Raw genomic sequence first — 24,187 nt, forward strand, 5'->3', positions numbered from 1 at the left:
TTTTCTGATGTTTCTTTTTAAATATTGTAGGCTTGGTGAATCAGATATTCTGAACTGAAGGTGATGTGAACTGTTGTATGGAGTTTATCCATTGCTCTGCATTACTGAATAGCTGCAAAAGGGTAGTGATCCACTTTAAGCTGTAGTGATCTGGATGGAAGTACTACAGAGGGTTAGTAAAAGGGAATCTTTTTTAACATGCTGTATGTTTTTAAATGCTTTTTTTTTTAAGTTTATTTGACAGAGAATACAGGCAGAGGGTGAAGCAGGCTCCCGACATGGGACTCGATCCCAGGACTCTGGGATCATGACCTGAGCCGACACTGAACCAACTGAGACACCCAGGTATCCCTTAAATGGTTCTTGAACCATCTGGAAGGCTTGTTAAAATATGGCAGGGCCCTGCCCCCAGAGTTTCATTCAGTAGTTGTAGGGTGAGCCCTGAAAACTTTTTTTTTTTAAACTTGCATTTAAACAGTTTCCAGGTTATGGTGATGGCCAGGACCACAGTTGGAGAACCACTGTGCTGGACTGATTAATGGGAAAAGCCTGTTAAATTTTTAGGGTTTTTTTTTTTTTTTAAATCCAAGTGTTCTTTTCCCTATAGCAGCAAAATGCCACACCGCACCAGTACTGTGAAGTTGAACTTGGCTAGAGAAATTGGTTATTGATCACCTGTTAATAAGTGGGTATTTGATGCCGCCCACTAGCCAGTATTTCCTCCTCTAGTCATTCACCCATTCTGTAGTCCTCCTCACCTCCAACTTTTTCATTTTTGATCAGCTGATGACCTTAAAATCATTAGAAAAGTTTAAAGTAGATGAAAGAACTTAACAAATTCCTACCCTGCCATGTATGTATATATTAGCATTTTTGCCTTCCCTCTTGCCTAATCAAATTCATGGCTCTAGCAGTTTTCACCTTTATTGATATTTATTCAACCAGTCCCTTCCACCAGCATACAAACTGAAATCTGCCCTTCCAGGTAACACCTTACTCAAACCCCTTATATTGCAAAGCTCAAAAAAGTTGACTGTGTATCTTGGACAATGAGCAGTTTTTGTTTGATGTTGAGTAAACCATTTTCTTTGTACCTAATTTTACTTTTAAATTAGAAGTTGGACACCTCCCACAAGCTGTTGTATGAAGGTTGCCAGTGACTTTGTCGCTAAGTTTAAATGGCCTGTTAATGACATTTTATTTGCCTCAAGTGACATCTGACAGTTGAATCTTAAAAAGATTTCCTCCCATGTCAATAGCCACTGTTTACTAGTTCATCTCAGACATTAGTGTTGGAGAGGCCTGGGGCTTAGTCCTTGGACGTTTATCAATTATCTCCCTAGATACTCTTATTCAGTATATTAAACCGACTTCCAGATTTTTTATTTCTAGCCTGTACCTTTCTTTGAACTATAGGTTTGTCTATCCAACTGCTTACTTAGCATCTTTACTTGGATATAAAATAGGCATTTCACCATTTGACAGGTCTAAAATGGTATTCTGGATACTAACAGTTTAACCCGCCCTTCCTGTTTTAGGCCAAAATCATCTGGTCATCCTTGACAATTCAGTTTATTCAAAATGTATCTGGAATCACCATTTCTTAACTCTGTTGCGATCACTTTTGCCTGGATTGTTACTGCCTACCTGGTCTCTGTAGGTCCACTCTTGAGGATGGTCTGTTCACTCAAGGCCCAAACTGATCTTGCCCCTCACCTCTTAACTACCTCTTAGAAATGCCCCTAACGTTTTTTAGCCAGACTGCCCTCACTATTCCTGGATGGGCTAGGTACATTTTTACCTTAGGGCTTTGGCACTTTTTCCCCCTGTGCTTGGAATAATCTCCTTAAATGCCACAGAGCTTGCTCCTTTACCTCTACGTCTCAGTAGACCCTGATGATGGGCTTGGCCTGTTAAAAATTGTGCCCTAACCTCCACAATCTCTTATTTTTTCTGTAGTTTTTACTTGTGTCTACTAGAGTATTTCATGAGGATTGCTTTTTTTGGGTCTTGTTCACCACTACATCTCCAGTGCCTAGAAGTCCAGTGTTTGTTGAATAAAGGAATAAATGACATTCCCTATTGATACCCCATAGTGAAGAAGCAAAGTTTTCAGTAAAAAACATTAGTTGTACATTTCGATCTCAAATGACAGGGGCTTCCTTTGCAGGGCAGACAAAAGTTGGGTCTAAAAAGCGGTCATTGAGGGTAGAGTCCAGGAACTGAGTTTTTATCTTGGTTTTGGACATTATCTAGTGATACAGTCAAGCTCCAATTAATTTGCTGCATCTGTATAGGGCTTGGCATAGCTCTGTTTTATCTTACAAGGGTTCATTTGAAAATGGTTCCAGGAGGAGTATGTGATTGAATTATTTAAATGATTTGGCTTGCTTGGTGACGGGTTTAAGTTATCTTCTGGCCAGCTTGAAGGTGGGTAACTTCCAACCAGTGGAAAATACTTCAAAGGGTAACTCCGTTCCCTATTTCCCATTTAAGTATCTTATATAAGCTTAAACATGCAAGAATTCAGAAAATAATGCCATGAGAACTTCCTGAGGAATTGACCAGAGAACAAGCTTCAAACAAATTAACTACAGAGCTATCAATGCAATAACACATAGATCCTAAGTATTCACATGTGGCTTTTCTCTACTTGACTCTTCATTGGAACAATTTTACTTTGGTCTTTCACTGGGAAACAACAGGGATACAGGAATCTCCAAAAACAAGCTACTGAAGACCTTTGTGTTCAGGCATGATTGGATTAGGCAGCAAAACAGTTGATCTGAAACTGGCTTTTGTTTTTGTTTTCTGTTTTTTGTTTTTCAAAGTGGCTTTTGCTTCTTGAATGTGTACAGTTGAGTGATATCCGAAAGTGTGTACAAATGGGAAGTAAAGTGCTCAGGAGAGTATCCTAGATAATATGGGTGCACGTTATGTAATTACACAGGTTTTTAACTGGAAAAATAAGGCAGAAGAGATTGGGATAATGCAGTGTGAGGATTTTGCTTGATGTTACTAGGTTTGGTGGAGGAGGAGGGCCATGGGCCAAGGGAGGTGGGTGGCCTCTAAAAGCTGGCACAAATGGGGAGAGGGGCAGAGAAGGGAAAGGGAGAATCTGAAGCAGACTCAGCACTGAGCTCACAGCTGGACACAGGGCTCAATCTCACCACCGTGAGTTCATCACCTGAGCCAGAACCAGAAGTCAAACACTTTACCTGATGGAGCCACCAAGGCGCCCTGGCCCACTACATTTTTATAGCTGTACTGTTAACATTGCTTGAGCACCCAGCCATTACTTACATTCTCCCTCTGAGGCCTTATGCAGTCTCATTGCTACAAGTCTCTACGTCCTTATGCCCACTTGCAGTCCCTGCATTGATAGCTCTGTAGTTAGATCTGTGTGGACCTTGTTCTCTGGTCAATGCCTCAGGAAGTTCTCATGGCATTATTTTCTGAATTCTTGCATGTTTAGTACAGTTTGTCAGTGTGCTTTATACGTGAAAGTCACTTTTATTGGATATAACATCCTTGGCTTTTTCTTTGTGCATCTTAAATATGCTACCACATTTTCTTCTGCCATAAAACATTGCTAATGAAGGTCTGATGATAATTTTTCTAATTTTCTTTCCCTTATTAGTCACTTTGTTTTGGTTAGAAGCCCAATTAATTTTTTTTAATCCAGTGAGTTTATAAAATATAACTTGGTAGATCTGATTGAGTAGTCTCAGGTATGCAGTATACTCTGTGAATATGGAATTTCAACTCTTTTTTTGAGGCATTGTTTTCATAAATTAAGGTTTTTAACATTTGTTCTGTTCCCTTGATTTGGTTTCCTTTACTGGGGACTTCCTTGCCTGTGATCTCCTGGCAGCTGTTGTAGTCCCTGACTATCCATGTGATGAACTCCGTGGGTTGTACTTGTAGGAGGTGCCGGCTAATTACCGTCCACGGGCTTAGTCTGGCCAGTGTCTGTTTCTGGATGGCCCACAAGCTTACAAATGGCTTTTCCGTTTTCATATGGCTGAAAAAAAATAGTTCATCACATGTGAGCTTATATGAAATTCAAATCTCAGTTTACCCAAAGTGTGACTGGAGCATAGCTACACACTCAGCTTCACGTATGCCAGTCAGTGCCTCTGGCACCGCAGCGGCAGAGCTGAGTAGCTGTGACAGACCATCTGCGGCACACGCGTCACTGCACACTAAGCGGCAGCACATGCACACTGCGGCGACACAGGAAGAATGCGATGTTTCCTATCGCCTCTCCGAAAAGACCCCTTCAGAGACACGGTACGTAAAACCTCATTACAAATCCGCATTACGGTGAACATTTGCAGTCGATGATGGAGATTGCTGACTTGAACACTAAGGGAAACGTCACCCCCAAGCCCAAAAGAGAGACTTCCATTATTTTTAAAAAATTACTCAACTGTTACAGTTTCGACTTAATAAAAATTTTGTGGAGATTTTGTTTCTGCTCATTATGCCTGCACGGTATCCTCAATTTTGCCCCTTGGGTCTTTACAGAAAAAGCTTACTGACACCTGCTATGAATAAGGAAATAAAGCATTCAAATTAACTGATAGGGTCTGGGCAACCTTGCAATGGAGAAAAAAAATTATACTTTCTGAATAAATTTGTGCTTGTGTGTGTGCCTGTGCACACACACGCCTCTGGGTCAGTCCAGTGTGCTGTTGTATATTCTGCTGCTAAGCCCGAGGCTGACGCATACAAGCTTGTGCTGTAAATGCCTGTGAAGTTTCAGACAATCTACTTTTAGAAAAGTGTTAAAAGGACAAACTCCCCCGCCATTCACCACCAGTGGTTGTGCCAGTATTTAACCCAAGGGCCTCTACCCTTTGAGGTCCAGTATTTTCACTAGATAGATGTCCTGTAGTTGGTAAGTCAGAACCCTTAATCTCATAGGCCTTGACTGGTTTTTATCACCCTTCCAACAGGGGTGTTTGATAAACTCCAATAAAATTCAGGGGCCTGCTCCCCAAGTAGTTTCTTGGGACTGTGTGGGTGGATTTAGAATATTTAATCCCTTAGTAATCAAGGCAAGTCTCTGACCTGCCACAAAAGGAGACCCAACTCCGTGGATGCTTTGGGTACCGGAGACAGCATGGTCTCAGTAAACGGGCCTTCCTGGTTAAGTAAAAACTGCAGCAGCTTTGGCATCTTCATTTTGCGTGAAGTGGTGCCAGTTACTCTTCAGAAACCATGTCTCCCACCCCATTGTCTGAAGCACAGCTGCTGGCTCATGGCGGCCCTCACTTCATAGAGAGCCCCTAAACACACGATGTGAATCACCGGTGGCTCAGCTAAGTTGAAAGCTGATGGTAGTCATTATGCTACGCAGAACTAGAGTGAGTGGTCACCGCCCAGTGAGCTGAATTCAAGGCGGTTCACATAGATCTGCTAATACCTCCCTTGATGAACAGTCCCCTTTGCTGACTCTTTGCCCATGGCCTAGCCATCTGGTCTGCCACTTGAAAGACTATATTCAGGCAGATTAAAAACATCCCTTTTTTAGAGCTGTCAATTGTGGGAACAAATTGTGGCTATTGATTGGGCCACCTGGTAAAGGCCAACTCTGACGTGACCCAGTAGAATCAAACTACCGATCAAGCCCGCACCACCGGACTGCCCCCACACATGGCAACACATTCACCATTAAGGGCTGTGCACACAGGAAAGAACTCTTTCTCACGCATGCCAGATGGGTGACTCCTGCCAAAAGTTGGCCCACGTGTCCCGAGGCGAACGACTGACTAGTGACAGTCTGACGCCGCTGGACTATGTTGCCACCACGCAGGGTAACGGCTCGTGCCTCAGCACTGCCGATACATTTTTAGGTTATGATGTTGCTGTTCCAGTCTGATCAACTGACCACACAACTGTAGCCCCTGAAACTCATATCGTTTGTGCCATGTTTAGTTTTCCAGACCACTTGCAACCTGACGTTGGGGCACTTTTTGTCACAAGGGCCACTTAGCAGAGTATCTGAAGGGTATTTCATGGCTTTCTACCACTCACAGATATCTAGAATTGCTGGGCATCGAGAACAGGTTTCTGGTTCTACGTAGCACCCTCACTTCCTCCTGTTCTACATACCTGAGTGAGGTAGTTGGGGGTCACAGAGTATGTCAATCCCCAGAAAAGAATCAGCTCTTGGCTGCCTCCTGGGTGATAATCAGGACAAAAGGTCTCGGTGAAAGTGGGATGATTGGAGAAAAGATGAAATTATAAATATCTCCCCTGGCATCGGAGAAAACAGCCCAGATCCTAGGAGGGAGGACAGGGCAGCACTTACTGTATTGTTACTTAGATCATTCTCAGTCTTGGCACTATTAATATTTTCGGCTGGATAATTCCATGTTGTGAGGGGCTGTTTTGTGCTAGCACCTTTTCCCCGGCTGTAACAAAATGGTCTGTAGACATTGCCAAATGTCTCCTGGCGACAAAAACTGCTCCCAGTTGAGACAGCTAACCTTAATCCTAAATCACGCGGCAGTTGCAGTGAAGTCTGAGCTGCGACTGCGTTTGTCATGTGTCCACGTGCTATGAAAACAAGAAAACTCATAACAGACCTGGTCGGTCTCGAACTATTCTGCTATGCCTGATGCCATCAACCGCAGCTCCTAAATGCAAATGTGTACAAACTGGCAGATCAACACAACCTGATTCAATCTGGCCGATCACATGCTTTTGATGTCTGAGCGGCTTTGGGCAATGCCAAAAACGGCAACTGGAGCTGCAACTATGTGGTGGCACTGTCCATGTGCCTTAATCAAACCAAAGTGATGGTAATCCAGATCGGGCTTCACAACAAATTCTGAAGTGACCTTTGCCCTTTTGATTGTATTTCCGGATGGGAAAAAAATGGGTCACGAGATGGCTCTCCACTGGGGACAGGAGTTGCTTTTTTGCCCATCTACTGTTCCTCTAATTATTGACAATGACATCAAAGATTAGCAGATCAGCTGCAACTCACTTGCACGGTTCATAATGAAAAATGGCCTGGCCTTAGAATACCTCATGGCTACCTCAAACAAGAGCTACTCTTAGCCTCTTGGGCTTATTCACAGTTGGCTAAGTGTGGAGAGAATGAGATCAATACCACACGTTGGCTTCATCCATCGCTTCAAGTCTTACTGATGATAGTCTGTCAAACGTGCTGTGGGATTCTAACCTTTGCAATCAGAGTGGCTGATGGAGGAGCATATTCGTGTAAAAATTCTAATTTGGGTAAGAGCGTGTCACACTGAGGAGTGAATTGTGAGAAGCAATCTGCTATAGAGCCCAAGTGTCCCTGCATGTTCTCATTGAGTATGCCAAGAATGTAATTATTTGCCTGCTCTCTACCTGGGCCATTTCTCAGGTTTGTGTTTGCATCCTTGTGAGCAATCTTGAGGGATGAGGTAATGTCTCCCCCTGGAAAAAGAGCAGGCCTGCTTCCACTTACTACACAAGTGCTAAAGCTTAGTGTTCCTCATTTGTAATGCAACCCACTACATGATGGGCCCTTTGCATTACCTCTGTAGGATTTGAGGGGCATGGGAAACTGGAACTAATGAACATGAAGCTTTGGCTATTGGTTTGCTAGGAGTAATAAAATCCTTTTATTTCTGACCCAGGAGTCTCATGTCTTTTGCCAGCATCCATGAAACTGACAGGCTAACTTTTCAGCTTTAAGCTGGGTAGAAAGTCAAACACTGCACAGTTCCTGACACTTTCTCCTCAATTATTTTGAAGCAAATTTCAGGTATTAAACATAAATATTTCCGCATGTATCTCTAAAACAATTCCTTAAAAAGAAAACAACCACAATCCTATTAACACACTTCTAAACTTCAGTAATTCCTTAATAGTATTAAATACCCAGTTACACCAGTTTAATTGATGATGTTGGATATAATACTGTGATAGGCAATGCAAGTGTGAAAGCAAGGGTAGTGAACTTCCATTTGCTAAGACCATTCATGAAGTCAAGGTTAAGAAATTGCAGGTATCATTAGCTTTAAGTCTGTTTGTGGAACTGTAATTGTTTTGTTCAAAAGAAAATACAATCCACTACAGTGGCAGAAACCGACAATACCATTAGACTGTTAAAACCAAACGCTGGGGTAGGAACACCTGGGTGGCTCAGATGGTTAAGCGTCTGCCTTTGGCCCAGGTCATGATCCTGGGGTCCTGAGATCGAGCCCTGTGTCAGGTTCCCTGCTCGGTGGGGTGTCTGCTTCTCCCTCTCCCTCTGCTCTTCCCCCCCCCCCCACTTGTGCTCTCTCTCTTGCTCTCTCAAAATAAATAAAATCTTAAAAAAAAAAAAAAAAAAAGAACACACCAAATGCTGGTAAGGAGTGGAGTAACAGGAACTCTCAAATATCACTAATGGAGTGTAAAATGGTACAACACTTTGGAAAACAGGCAGCCTTATTTTTTTTTAAAAGATTTATTTATTTTAGAGACAGCGAGCGAGTGAGCGTGAGCGGAGGGAGGGGCAGAGAATCTCAGACTCTCCCCTGAGCTGGGAGCCTAACACAGGGCTTGATCCTAGGACCCTGAGATCATGACCTGAGCTGAAATCAAGAGTGAGCCACTTAACCTTAAACTGAGCCACCCAGGTGCCCTAAAGAGACAGTTTTTTAATAAAATATTTCACTCCTTAACAATTTTACTCCTACATATTTATCCAAGAGAAATAAAATCCTATGTGCACAAAAAGACTAAGAATGTTAATACTAGTCAATGATAAAGCTGGGGGGGAATGTACATACCAGCTTTATTCATAATAGCTAAAAACTAGAAAAAAATCAATAGGATAGATAAATTGTGGTATATGCATATGATGAAATACTACTAAAAAATAAAAGGGAACAAATTATATTACAACATGGAGGACTCTCAAAATTATGTTGAGCAAAAGAAGCCAGAAGAGTAGATACTGCGTTATTTCATTTTTATGACATTCTAGAACAGGAAAAATGAATCTTTGGTGATAGAAATCAGAACGGTGATTGCCTCTGCAGGGGGAAAGGGGTAGGGGAAGAGAGCAGGATGTGATGACTGACTGGAAAGGGGCATGAGAAACTTTCTGTGGTGATGGAAATGTTCTATATATTTATTGATGGTTATGAGTGTACAGAATTGTCAAAACTCACAGAAGTGTATACTTAATATCTGCATTTTATGCAAATTATGCTCCCATTTAAAAAAAAAATGGATCTAACCAGCTAGGTCTTGGACTGGCTGCATTTTAGCGTCTGTCCCATTCTGGGATATGCTTTCCACACTATAAACTTACTCCTTCACACCTACTTAGGTCTGGAACCAAACCTAAATACACTTCGTCAAGTGCTTCTTGGCTGCCATGAGAATCAGGACCTTGGCTCCACATACGGCTCTGCATGGTAGCTTGGGGCATCACCTCCAGGCATCACGCTACATCTGGTCATAATGCTCAACATTCCAGTGGTTATGGTTATTAGTGCCATCTATGGCCTGATGGCAGTGGTCCTTAGTACCAAATCCTAAGTAAGAAAATCTTACTTTGTGCAGTTGGACACCATCTTGAGTGATTTGGCTGCTGGCTTCGTGGGGATCATCAGTATGCAGGGTCTGCTCGGCAGCCCTCTTTGTGAGTGTAATTCTGATTCTCATCTTTCCAGAAGTACTCAGTTTCTTTGGGCTCATCGTTTGCCCTTATTCTCTTTATAAAGTAGTTCTTCCTTATGTCCATTGAACAGAATGTGCTGTAGCGGCCATGCAGCCCGATCCAGCAGAACAGCCTGACACACTTGCACAGGGGCAATCACCCCACTTAGCAGTTCGTCTTCTGGATGCAGGGTGCTTTAGCGCCCTATATTCTGTTGCTCTCTGACTTTGCCCCGAACTGTCTCACTGTAGTGGACAACTAAGCCTTCCCATAGCCCAGCTAGGCCCCTCTGACCAGCAAAGATGCAGGCCTCCTTCTGCTCACCAAGATTCATCTCTCCCTCGAGTGCTCTGTACATATAAATAAATTGGATAGTTTTTTTCATCACTGTATATTTATTTTTTAATAGCTCTGACATTTCTTATGTCTAGAGAGAAGACGCCACTGTCTCTCCTTAGTACAGGCACAGCTCATTTTATTGTACTTCATTGCACTATGCAGACGCTGTGGTTTTTTGTTTTTGTTTTTTACAAATTGAAGGTCTGTGACAACCCTGCACTGGGCAAGCCTTTTGGTGCCACTGTTCCAACAGCATCTGCTCACTTTGTGTCTCTGTGCCACATTTTGGTAATTCGTGCAGTATTTCAAACTTTTTCATTATTATTACATTTATAATGCTGATCTGTGATCAGTGATCTTTGATATTACTATAATATTATTTCCTGAGACCCAGCAATGTTGAAATTAGGCCAATTAATAACCCTACAATGGCCTCTAAATGTTCAAGTGAAAGGAAGAGTTGCATGTTTCTCACTTTAAATCAAAAGCTAGAAATGATTATGTTTACTGAGGAAGGCACGTCGAAAGCTGGGATGGGCCAAAAGACAAGCTTCTTGCATGAAAGTTAGCCGAACTGTGAATTCAAAGGTAAAGTTTTCAAAGGAAATTCAAAGTGCTACTCCAGTGAACACACAAATGATAAGGGAAATAGCCTCGTTGCTGATATGGAGAAAGTCTGAGTGGTCTGAAGATCCAAACCAGCCACAACATTCCCTTAAGCCAAAGCCTAATCCAGAGTAAGGCCCCAACTCTCTTCAATTCTGTGAGGGCTGAAAGGGTGAGGAAGCTGCAGAAGAAAGGTCTGGAGCTAGCAGAAGCTGGGTCATGAGGGTTAAGGTAAGAAGCTGTCTCCGTAACATCAAAGTGCAGGGTGAAGCAGCAAGCGCTGATGGAGAAGCTGCAGCAAGTTCTCCAGAGGATCCAGCTCAGATCATTCATGAAGGCGGCCACATGAACAACGCATTTTCGACGTAGATGAAACAGCTGTATATTGAAGAAAACGCCATCCAGAACTTTCATAGCTAGAGAGGAGAAGTCAATGCCTGCCTTCAAAACTACAAAGCACGGGATGACTCCCCTGATGGGGACAAATGCAGCTGGTGACTTTAAGCTGAAGCCAAAGTTCATTTACCATTCCCCGGATCCTAGGGCCCTTATGAGTTATGGTAAATCTACTCCACCTGTGCCCTATCAGTGGAACAACAAAGCCTGGATGACAGCACATCTGTTTACAACATGGTTTACTGAATATTTGAAGCCCACTGTTGAGACCTACTGCTCAGAGGAGAAGACTCCTTTCCAAATATGACTGCTCACTGACAACGCACCTGGGCACCCAAGAGCTCTGATGGAGATGGACAACATCCATGTCATCATGCCTGCTGACACACATCCATTCTGTGGCCCACGGATCAAGGAGTAATTTCAACTTTTGAGTGTTCTCATTTAGGAAATACATTTCATAAGGTTATAGCTGCCACAGATACTACTTCCTCTAACAGATCTGGGCAAAGCAAATTGAAAACCTGAAAGGATTCAGCATTCTAGATGACATGAAGAACAGTTGTGATTCATGAGATGTCAGAATACCAGCATGAACAGAAGTTTAGAAGAAGTTGATTCCAACTCTCCTGGATGACTTTGGGGACAGAAGACTTCCGCAGAGGAAGTAACTGCAGATGTGGTGGGCATAGCGAGAGAACCATTATTAGAATGAGACCTAACTGCTGCATCTCATGATCAAACTTGAAGGGATGAGAAGTTGCTTCTTACGGCTGAGCAAAGAAACCGGTTTCTTCAGAGGAAATCTACCCCTGGTGAGGATGCTGTGAAGACTGTTGAAATGACAACAAAGGATTTAGAATATTCTGTAAATTTAGTCTGAGAGGACTGACTCCAATTTTGAAAGTTGTTCTACTGTGGGTAAAATGCTATCAAGCAGCATCACATGCTACAGAGAAACGGTTCATGAAAGGAAGAGTCAATTAAAGTGGCAAACTTCACTGTTATCCTGTTTTAAGAAATTGCCACAGCCACCCCAGCCTTCAGCAGCCACCACCCCGGTCAGTCAGCAACCATCAGCACTGCGGCCAGACCCTCCACCAGCAAAAAGATTACAACTTGCTGAGAGCTCAGACATGGCTAGCATTTTTTAGCAATACAGTATTTTTAAATTAAGGTATGTACATTGTTTTTTAAACATAATGCTAATGCACATTTAATAGACTATGGTATAGTGTAAACGTAACTTCGACATGCACTGGGAAACCAAAATATTCATTTCACTTGCTTTATTGTGATATTCACTTGATTGCAGTGGTCTGGAACTGAACCCCCAATATCACTGAGGTATGTCTGTATAGTGCAATCTTAGGTAGAGTACTGAATTGAAGGGTCAGTTACAGGCTCTGACGCTCTTTGGAAGTAACAAATCTGCTCTTCAGCTGTTGGCTACTTGGGATGGGGAGAACAATGTGGTGGGCCTCAGTGGTCCTCTGAGTCAGGGCTCTATTGAATAAACAAACTTAAATATGACTGGAGAAATAAATGTCGCTGTCCACTTTATTTTAACCGTAAAGAAGAACTAAATATGGATATTTTGGTATTAAGACTGTCAGTTCATTTCTGTTAAAAGAGGATAGACAACCAATAGGTAATTCTCCTTCCTAAATTTCCTTTCCTTTCTAAATTGTAAAGGAATCTGAGTCACTACTTCTCCTGAAAAATATTTCAATGAGTTATTGCCTAATTTATAGTATTTGAAGATACCTAAGCAATCCATGGCTTACACACAATTAAGATTCCTTAAAAAAAAAAAAGTCCAGAATGTAACCCAGACTCTGAAATATAAATTTATTAGCTTAACAGTGCCTAAGTTAATCTATTAGACTCCAAAATACTGTAACAGTTTCTGAACTACATGTATATGAAAACCTAGGTTTAGGGACTTTTGATCTTACCGAGAGCATACCCCTACAGAAACACCTTTTCATGATCTGATGTTTCAAGCATTCATAAATCCCTTAGTAAGCCAAAAAGGAATCCCCATTAATGGATCAATTGATGTTTGAGTTTTTAGATAACATCAATAATGTCTACATAAAACTGAGAAGCTAAGCAGGAATTTTTTTTCTTGAAGAGAAATAAATTTAAGACTTTATTCTCTGCAACTCATTCTAATCATACATATTATGCCTGAGAGGTTATGTTTACGAACAATAAAACAGATCAAATCTCCTTCTTTAATTGCCAAAGAGAAATGTATCATTTTAGCACAACAATGGGAATCAGTGGAGCTAGCTGGGTCTTGCTGTAGGCTCTGCCATACCTGTATGACCTTGGGCAAATCATTCAACCCCTGCAGGTTGAGCTCTGGTCTGCAGACTCTTCAGTGGTTTAACAGGATGAGCTTGCAATTAGCAGAGAGGCCCCTAGATGGTGCTGTTGTTCTGACTTAGGCTTTGTACTTTTTTCTATAATTAACAGTGAAGTAAAAAGGCATAGGTTAGAAAATGACTTCCTTTTAGTTCTGAAAAAATTCACTGTTAAGTATTCAAAATGGCTTGAATTATGAATCATATGGCCCATGTGCATCTGGCATTAATTAAAAGGAATTAACCATAAAAGGAATAAACCATTAATGATTATAACGAATATCTCCTATTACAATTAGCTCAAATATCCATTGCTATTTCTCTAGGTGTATGTATCTAAGCCTAAGAAACTGAATAAAAACCAAAAAATTATTGTTAAGAGTTGATGTATAAAAAATGCTATAGAAAAATATTTTGTTTTTTTTCAAATGCTTGTTCTAACAATAAATCCTGATAAATGCACTGATTGTTTTTCACTACGAATGCTTCAGGCTATATTTCCATGAGCACAATGTGATTCCATGAGCACAATGACAGATATATTACATTACCCCCCTGGCTATGTAAACAAGGACATCTTTTTTAAAAAATCTACTTTCTTTAAGTATTTCAAAAGGATGAGAATAATGTATTAAATGACCTCTCTACTTGCAACCCACTAAAGACAAAGGATCTGAAGATTCTAGTTTGAGTAGGCTTGGATGTATGATACCAGGTTTCCCCTAAAATTATGGAAAGGAAAAAGAATACATTCCTAGTGCCCCCCACAATAAATTCACTGAGTATAAAAATTACATTCAATGAATATAGAGAACAAGGAGGTACCTGTGAAAACCCATCCTGAGCAACATCTTGGCTTTTTGTCAGTTGAGTGGGTAATACGTGTCAAGCAAAAAAAGTGCCACGAAGGAGTGAAATGATACAAAACTGTGAATTTTGTTTCAATGAAGATTTTTGTCAACAAGTTAAAGAGGAAAGATACTGGATCTTGGTGTATCCAAGACAGTACTGCCATGTGTGAAAGCTTTCCATCCATCCAACCATCCATCCAACCAACCAACCTTTACTGAGCCCTGTATGGTGCAAAGGGCTGGGGATATAAAGCTACCATCTCCATTCTCAAAAAACTCAGTGTAGTAGGAGAAAAGGACTTTGAAAAGTTCAGTTCAGTTTATTATAGTGTCAAGTAGATTTACAACTATTGCACTTATCATTCTGCTAACACAAGGCCAAAATTTAAAGAGGGATATTTTTCTCCAATAAAGCTAGGCTTTCACAATCTTTGATATATGACGTCAAAATTACACAGGCAAAATAACATACCTCATGTCCTATTCCAGACACATCCCCCACTTCCTGCTGTTGTGCACCTTGCTGCAAATAAGAATTTAGTTGAGATAATGCTCTAAGTCACTAATTTCTCACGAAATTACTCTTAAGTGAGATTTGATAAGAGTTTTTTTATACTGTCCTCTTTAACCAAAATGTAAGAAAAACAGCTCCCATACTCCAAGATCAATTGTAACCATGTAACTGGAAGATGAAGTTCCATCAAAGACAAAGTAAACATCTCCTCCCTTACAGAACCCCACATGGTGTTCACATAATTGCTGACAACTGGCAGCCTAACTTTTGGGACAGTGGGAAACAATGACAATAGCTAAAAAGTGGCCAAGCACATGAAACTCTTCTCAAAAATGGAAGAAAACAGTGAAGGTTGTCGGGGAAGTGTTTTACATTTTCAATGAAATTCTATTCCATTGATCTGTTTGGAAGATTGTCTTCGACCTATTTGGCTTAAGCCCATAAACTGTAATTGATTCAGTCACATAAAGAACCACTTTTATCTTAAGTCTGGAATGCATAACAAATGGATAGCAGGAAAGTGGTTTTTTATTTACTCTAATAATTTGTGCAGGAATAAGCTGGGGGAAAAAACCCAAAGAAATATCAGCCTAGGGTCTTCTTAAATTATTTTTCATTCTGATTATAGTGGGAAGAAATGAGCTGCGGCGGTTTGGTGTTTTCTGACTTTATAGTTGCTCTGTATTCTGAGATATATGTGATTCATAATGTACCACTATAACAAGACACAGTTTTTATGTATTACTGGGGTAACACAAAGAAAATGAATTTTTCTTTGTGTGGCACCAGTAATTGTCAAAAGAATGATTGCTGATTCAGAAAATGTGCTTTATAATAACCCTGTTAGCATGAAGTATACATGGAAGAAAGAAGGTATGGCAGGTACGTGGAAGGGTTAGTTGTATTAGCAAGGCATTTCAGGATGGTTTTGGTTCTTTTGATAAGATACATCAAATTTTAACGCCCTTTAGATCCTTGGACAAAGGGAAAATATTTAGTAACACAAGGAGCATTTGATGAGCACGAGCTGATGCACCAAGTGCTTACAAAGGCTCCAGCTAGTTAATAAACTGCCCCACCTGAAGTAAAGATTTGCCCTGGTAATAAGGATAATGCGCTTAAATCGTTAGAATTAATCTGAATGTCAAAAATGAAATTTAGATTACCAACCATGTCCTGATAGTTACAGCACGGAGAATATCAAATGTCCTCTTTTTAAACTAAAGTAAAAAATGAAGAAGCACGGTTAATTTCCTTGCGCTGATGCAAAGATGTCCAAGTGCAACTTCTGCTGGTAAGCCTCCCCACGCTGCCACGTCACCCGACGCTTTCCCTGGGGAAGTGTGTACCTGCCTTGCTAACCCTGCCTGATGTCCTCCTTGGTAGGATACCAGGGGTGGTTCATGGGTTTCCACGTGCACGTTTCTAGCGTGAATGAAAGCGGACTACAAAACCTAGACATATTCTGCTTTCAGAAAATTCTAGTGTACCACGTACAGCATAGATATTTTTCAGTTTAAAAAAATAGTGCAAACATGTATCTGATAGTCAAAGTGATAGTTCAAGTGAGTTCTTGTGCCAAAGAACACAGTCAAGCTTCACCTTCAGCTGACTTGTAAAAACTGAACGTAGTTTTTGGGAAAAATTCCAGATTTTCCCATTAGTTCTCCACTCATCCAGTCATCATCTACAGATTCCAGCTCTGTTATGATGTCCCCAGCCTGTAAGAAGACACAAATTGGAAATAATGATTATCTTCTGTTGAGAATAAGCATGGTTACGCAGCTTCCTTGGAGAGGCATGCTTAATCTTCTCTTGATGTCACTATCTTGATTTGCCCAGTGGATTAAATGACAACGCCACACAGATGACTAGACCTTACGACACCATTTGTTTGTATGCCTCTTCTCAGAGCCCGTTCCTTCACCGTTATCACCCTCACTGCACGTTTAGTTTTCCTGCTTGCATTCTGTGCCCCCCAAATTCACTGCTCCTAATCTAAAATTCTTCTTTAAGAACAGTAAGTACTACATGTCATATATGTTATATACATTCTTTTCATGTAACAATTATTTATTGTGCACCCAATATGTGTCACACACTCTTCTGAGTATTAGGGATACAGCAAAGAATAAAGACCTCATTTTAGAGGAGGGAAGCAAGTAAATAAGCCAGCCCTGGAGGACAGAAAGTGTGGGGTTGCTATCTCATTAGCTCCAGCCAGGGAATGGCCCACTGAAGGTGATATTTAAGCAAAGACTTAAAGGTAAGAGACTCCACGTGCTTACCACACGTAGTCCTAGTCTAGGCACTCTACAGGGATTAACTCACTTAAACAACACTGCAGGCCTAGCGGTGGGTACTGTTATTTTGCCGTTTTAGAGGAGTATTTTTATAGACTTCTTTATTTTACTTTAAAGAGGAGGAGACTGAAGCTCAGAGAGATTCACAGCTTCCTTGGGGCTGCATGTCTACTTGGTGGTAGGAACAGGATTCCAATCTAGTGTGATTTCAGGGCCGGTGTTGCGAACCTTTGGGTAACACGGCCACCATGTTTTACAGTGGACTTTTTACTTAGAAAGGCTCTTACCATAACTGCCTTTTCTGAACATCCTGAGAATTTTGCACTGTACATTTATCCTTCCACATAATGGTGTCCTCCTCTACCATTTGGTTTATTCCGTGCTTCTCTGGCCTCACCATCAAACTTACATTCAGTCCTGTCTTTAGAGCTTCTCCCTGACTCAGAATATCTGATTTACCCTCATCAAGTTAGTCAAAGGGACTGTGTGTCTTATTCATGTATGAACTGTAATTCCTCAACAGATGAAGACATTTTTGAAATTATCTCCTGAAACCATTTTGTTCTTTATGGATTCTAACTATTTCTTAGAATCTGGGTTTAAGATTCTATAATGGTTCGGGATGACCCTGGCTACTTTTAAGAATATCTTTATCAGGCTAAATGGATTTTATTTATAGCACTAGTACATTGCCCTCTGGAAAAATGGTTTGATTTAAGGCCTTTCTTTATGGAAAATGGAAAGGAAAAATGCTGACTATCAAATGTCATTAATTTACTTTACTCTGCCAAAATCTGTAAAAATTCTGGCTGTTCATAGTTTCTATTATAATTAAGTTCCTTCTGGTTCCTAAATTATAACATAATAGTTAAAGGAAACTTTTTTTGGGGGGGGGGGCTCTGGTCCTTATGTACATACCATGTGAGTTTTAATGGCTAGGACAATTTCTTTTTGAAAAAAGTTCTAATATTCTGTGTATTTAATAAAATAGTAATGATTAACAATACTGATAGCAGTGCAGAATCCCTTAACTAAAAAACTGTAGAACTACCTTGTTTACGGTCAGTCATTTATAAAATGAAGACAACCTATTTTCTGGAGAATACTGTGAATTCTGTTATTATTTACACTGATATAACGTAAACAAAGGCCAAAATAACATCCAAAAAGTCTGAATCCGGATTGTTCACTTGCAGTAACACTTTATGTAAAGATTAAAAGAATGAAGTTTGAGCCACCGATTCCCATGACTGAGAAAGACTAGAACAACAGTTTCCAAACATTTGGATTTTGAGAACCAAGAAATTAAGGGTGCGGGGAGGGGGTGGGGACTGATATAAGGTTACCAAATTATAATTCTGCATAAGAAATATTTACTAACAGCATTTTCTAAGAGAAATGACATTTTACTATGAAAAGGAAGAAATTCCCAGAAGAATGGAAAACTCCTAACAAAATAGGGAAGTTAGCAACTTTATAATGATTTATCTCTGTATGCCCCTTACTCTGTGACTTCCCAATGTCACCTTCGTTTCCTTCGTTTTGTTTTAGACAGGTGGTGGGGCAACGGCTGTTTTAAGTCTCCTCTTCTCCAATCACTCCCTGATGCTTTAATTCTTTCTATGGCATTCATGCCTCTGGCTGAGTATCCGATGATGGGAGAATTTCCCAGAATCTGACGCAGGCTGTTCTGATGGCAACTGCTGCTAACCCCACCCTCCTTCCTCTTGGAACAGTCACAAAGTACTGTCCTGAGTGCCTTTCTCTGACCATGGTCCAACTGTAGGCTGGGGAAACAGGATCATGGAAATATTCTTTTTACTCTTTAAAAAACAATCAAAAAAGAAGAGGAACTTCTTCGGTAAAGTACTATTAAATTTTAGGCCGCTAAAAAAAAACAACAAACCTTTGTAGGGTCAGCTGGCTGACTCAGAAGAGCATGTGACTCTTTATCTCGGGGTCATGAGTTCAAGCCCCACGCTGGGTGTGGAGATGACATACATACATATATACATACATACATAAATAGGCCTTTGCATAGGAGCTTAACCTTTTGGGATCATTTCCCCAAAGTCCAGTCAGTATCTTTGTGGACAAGACTCCAGTGTCTTATGAAGACTGCTGCAGTGGCCAACTATAGTAGGTACCATCTGATTTCTCCACTGATTTCAAAGACATGACAGCCGCAGGCTGCAAAGGCCATGGAGAGAATTATGCTTCACTAGGGCTACCAGTGAAAACCTCAGTATTGTTGAGATCAGATGTTACAAGGTCTAGGAATAAGGAATTCATTTGGGGATTATGGGGCTATCAAGCCAGTAAGGTTTTTAAGTTCTTAAATGCCTTGCTGATAATTTAAATGTGCCCTATTCACTTTCTCTAATCCCGTCCATTAGAGTTAGGGTCCGAGAGCTGTTCATTCCTGGCTAATGACCAATACTCCACCCAAATGTTCCACTCTTCAGTGGAAGACACTTCAAAATTTATAGCTATTTAATGCAGTTACCAAAAAATACACATTCTGACCTTGAAGGAAAGCTCATCTTCATTCTCCCCATGGAAATCATATAAGGCTTTGGCCTTTTTCCCCTTCAGTGCTAAAGCAGACATACTTTTTGCCTCAGCTGTGAAGACACCAAAAATTCAAACATATTTAGAAAGACATTGGACTAAGACACAAATCAAACATTTCAAGAAGCCCCCCTTCTCATTCCTGGGACAGAATAATTTCAATTAATTTTGAATTTACTTAACTTGCAAAAAGAGGATGTTTTCTTAACAGGAAAAAAACTATACAGCATACATTTAGTAGACAAAATTAGCCACTATGAAGTGAAGGCATTTTTGTCTTTATTTTCCCCCATAACGCCGACAAAGTATATGAAGACAGTCTGCATACATTTATGAATCAACTCTTTCAAATGCAGGCAAACAAGTTACATCGAGCATGGCCAGAGGGAAGAGGAATATCTATCGCTCCCCTCCAAGAGTAGCAGTCATTTCTGCACTTGTCATACCTGGGCAGGGCCGCACAAAGACTGCTGGGAAGATCCCCTCCCTGTCACGCAGTCTGCCCTTGTACCAGTCAGAGTCCACGTGCTCAAGGATCAGGATCCGGTCTCCCCTCTTGAAGGATAAGTCATCACTAGTCTCTGCTGTAAAACTGTGAAGGGCTTCACACCATTCTCCAGAAAGACTACCATCCTGTTACAAACCAGAAGTTTGGTAAGAAATGTGAGATTTTGTTTGACATTAATTTCTACAAAGCTTAAAAAAGTAGTGTGGGGGGGAAGCTAAAGGGGTCAAAGATTTCAAAGCTTGAAGGCTTCTTTAAATCACCCAACACTTTATGTTTGCTACCAACTTTCAGAAATAAAAGGGTTTTTTTGTTTTGTTTTTTTTAAAGATTTTATTTATTTATTTGACAGAGAGAGCCAGCGAGAGAGGGAACACAAGCAGGGGGAGTGGGAGAGGAAGAAGCAGGCCCCTAGCAGAGGAGCCTGATGTGGGGCTCGATCCCAGAATGCCGGGATCACGCCCTGAGCCAAAGGCAGACACTTAACGACTGCGCCATCCAGGCGCCCCCAGAAATAAAAGTTTTCAATCACTTTTTTCTTAAAATAGAATTCCAAATGACAGGTATGATGAGATTTGTAGCTTTTCTGCTTTTAAGGTATATACAATGCTTAAGCAAAAACTTTTTTCTAATTGCGATCTTAACATCTATAACATGAGTTATATTAAAAATATTAGGTAAAACATACAGTATTTATGTATAGTATTTATGACACTATGAAAAAATTCTGGTGAAGCATATAATTTTCAGTGAAGCTCTTCTTTACCTAAATTAGGAAGGATCAGAATGGGCAATCTATTAATTTCAGGTCTTTACCTGATTCAGGGGCTATCAGATTCCACTGCATGGGACTTCATTAACTCACACTTTTAATTTTATGAGGTATAGTTAGCTCCAAGGCTGGCACGGTAATGACCCAAACGTGGTGGGCTAGTATGATGAAATGCTCCAACAGGAATGCTTTAACCACCACCCACCCCCCACACCAGAGGAAGGTTTTGCTCTGCAAAAAGGCATCTCTGCCACGCCAGGATGGGAACCCCATGTTTGAGGAGCCCAAACAGGGAAGAGAGGAAAATGTGAAGGCAAAGGCTTGGAGCCAGACAGGCCTGGGTGCTAGACTGAGCCTCAGATTCATCTTAGTGCTAAGTATTGTTGCGAGGACTGAATGAGATAATGCACGGTGCACACCTGGCAGAGCACCTAGCATATCTGAAGTTCACCACAACAGATGAGTTGCAACACAAAAACAAAAAAAATAAGCAAACAAAAACCCCTCTTGCTCCTGCACTTGAGTAACCAATCTTCAAAAATGGTACTTTCAACTCCCAAGAAATGCAGGCACTAATGTGAACATTTCCTTCTGGAGAACTGTAGTCACCTTCTTTCCTATTTGGCTTTATCAGTGGGCAGGGATCAAAGAATTTAGAGACACATAGCCCAATTACCATTGACATTTTGGTAAACATGACCCCATCAGGCTCACTCTTCTAAAACAGGTCATAAAAACAATGGAAATCATCCGCATTCCTATTCCATTTAAACACTTTTGAAGTCATGCTATACAGCGTAAAATTTTTAATCCATTTTTTTCTCTTTCCCATTATAAAAATAATACAAATGTTCCCAAACATTTGGCAAGCTGGAAAATGTATGAAGAAGTGGGGAAAAGACCCACCCCTATAGTCTTACTACATTATAAAAATAATTATAAATTTTATAAAAATAAAATTTTTATAAAAATAATACAAATGTTCCCAAACATTTGGCAAGCTGGAAAATGTATGAAGAAGTGGGGAAAAGACCCACCCCTATAGTCTTACTACATTATAAAAATAATTATAAATTTTATAAAAATAAAATTTTTATAAAAATAATACAAATGTTCCCAAACATTTGGCAAGCTGGAAAATGTATGAAGAAGTGGGGAAAAGACCCACCCCCCTACAGTCTTACTACCTAAAGACAACTGCATGTTAGCAACTTAAGTATATTCCTTCTGGTCTTTTTATGCTATATATTCAATTTCCCTATAACATATGTTTTCCTCCCATGACATTTGCCTTGTAAATCTAGTATTCATGGCCTCAGAACATTCTCCTGATAATGGTCATATTTAGGTTGCTTCCAATTTTTTCCTATTATAAAAACACCACTATGACCATCTTTGTGACTAAAATCTTTTTTTTTTTTTTTTCAGATGTGGAGGGAGCAGGCGAAGGGGCAGAGGGAGAGAACCTCCAGCAGACTCTGCTGAGCACAGAGCCCCACGTGGGGTTTGATCCTACGACCTTAAGATCACGACCTGAGCTAAAAGAAACCACGAGTTGGATGCTCAACCAACTAAGCCACCCAGGCGCCCTTTAAAAGTTTTTTTTAATATCAGTCCCTTACAGTATCTCTTTTATGAATATTCCAATCATGTCTCTTTCCTTGTTTTCTATCAGGGTTTGCAAGTCCTTCTAACGCATTTGTATGAGCTCTATTATACACAATAAAGATAGTAACCATCTAACCATTTGTTTCAAACATTTGCTCCATGAATTGAAAAATGGTTTATAACATTTTCTCTTGGTAACTATGATTTTAATATTCCTCCCAGAGTTGAAACCTGGTTTTCATTACAGTTGCCTATTCAAGCAGCCTACCTGAGAATTTGCACCAGAATCTTCTTTTTTGGTCTTGGGTGGTGGTACCTTTGTGCCTATGTTAAAGGAAAAAAAAAAAAAAAAAAGTTCAAACTTTAGATGTGAAGACCATGTACCAGTTCTGGAGAAAAACTGCAGAGAGAGAATAAAAAGTATGGGACTCTAAATCAGTCTCTTCATGTACTGGCTGACTCTGACCAGCGCCACCCTCTCTGGGCTTGTTTCCTTTACTGCAAAGTGAAGGACAATACACATTAGTTATACTAGATAGTCTGCTTCTGTTTAAAAGTCTATGATTCTTTGCCATTTCTGATATGAAGCTATTGCTAATTACCTGAACACCAAAACCAGATCTTTGAGATTACAATGGTTATCCCAGTAATGACTATTATTACCATTTATTTTTTTTAATTTTTTTAATTTTTTTTAAGATTTTATTTATTTATTCGACAGAGATAGAGACAGCCAGCGAGAGAGGGAACACAAGCAGGGGGAGTGGGAGAGGAAGAAGCAGGCTCATAGCAGAGGAGCCTGATGTGGGGCTCGATCCCATAACGCCAGTATCACACCCTGAGCCGAAGGCAGACGCTTAACCGCTGTGCCACCCAGGCGCCCCTATTATTACCATTTAAAAATAATTTCTTTCTACTTTTAAAAATATGAATTATTAAGCAGCTTAAGTATTATCCTATTATTTGGTTTAGCTGAATTAGGAAAGAACAAAATAAAAAATCATATTCTCTATACTCACTTGCAACATTTGCACCAGAGGTGGGATGACCCTCCACGAGTTCTACAAAGTTGAGGGGGAAAATCCCAGTTCTATCTCGAAGTTCTCCTCTGGCCCATTCTTCATTCACATACTCTTTAAGAATAATAATTTCTCCCTCTGAGAAGCTTAACTCATCCTTCTGGTCTCCGATATATTCAAACCGAGCGACACATCTTGGGCCTCTGAACAAAAAAGATCATGGTTATAGGTTAAACTAGAGAGTACTAACTTTTAAGATGCTTTAAAACCTTCATTCGGTCTTTCAATAAATATTTACCCTGTGTTTACTATGGAACAAGATACACTAGGTAGAATTGAAAATTTTCCATGAAAAAGAATAAGCTACATTTCTAAATGATAGTCCTTACTTTTTAGGTATGAACCTATTCGCTCAAAAAGGCTAAAGGAAAAAAAAAAAGGCTAACGTTAAGGTCACAGAGTTCATGCAGAATTCCAAACGAGTGCCTGGGTGGCCAGTCTACACTGGCCCATCTTTTGATCACCTTTACTTCACTGCATGTGTCTCTGTATGCTTGGGCCACAGAAATCCATTGCTGAACCCGACCCTCTCAACTGTTAACTGCACCGAGTTCAGGAGTGCCAACCCTGAGAATCTCAGGGCAGACACGACACTTCCATGGCAGAATGC

At 40.4% G+C, this 24,187-nt stretch overlaps 1 protein-coding gene across 4 annotated transcripts in view; it reads right to left on the reverse strand.

Annotated features, from left to right (window-relative positions):
- Positions 1-14,522: 14,522 nt before the first annotated feature.
- SH3D19 (SH3 domain containing 19) overlaps positions 14,523-24,187 on the reverse strand; it is a 168,494-nt gene continuing 158,829 nt past the window's right edge. For all 4 annotated transcript variants that reach the window (XM_045798840.2, XM_045798839.2, XM_045798842.2 and 1 more), the window contains 5 exons: positions 23,518-23,720; positions 22,767-22,822; positions 20,060-20,246; positions 19,569-19,666; positions 14,523-16,460 (listed from right to left, as the gene is read on the reverse strand). In XM_045798840.2, the coding sequence (XP_045654796.2) occupies positions 16,344-16,460; positions 19,569-19,666; positions 20,060-20,246; positions 22,767-22,822; positions 23,518-23,720 (661 nt within the window). In that variant the 3' untranslated portion in view covers positions 14,523-16,343. The remainder of the gene's footprint in view (positions 16,461-19,568; positions 19,667-20,059; positions 20,247-22,766; positions 22,823-23,517; positions 23,721-24,187) is intronic.

Source organism: Ursus americanus, chromosome 13 (assembly GCF_024610735.1).
Source record: "Ursus americanus isolate L20-20 chromosome 13, mUrsAme1.1.p, whole genome shotgun sequence".
Taxonomy (NCBI): domain Eukaryota; kingdom Metazoa; phylum Chordata; class Mammalia; order Carnivora; family Ursidae; genus Ursus; species Ursus americanus.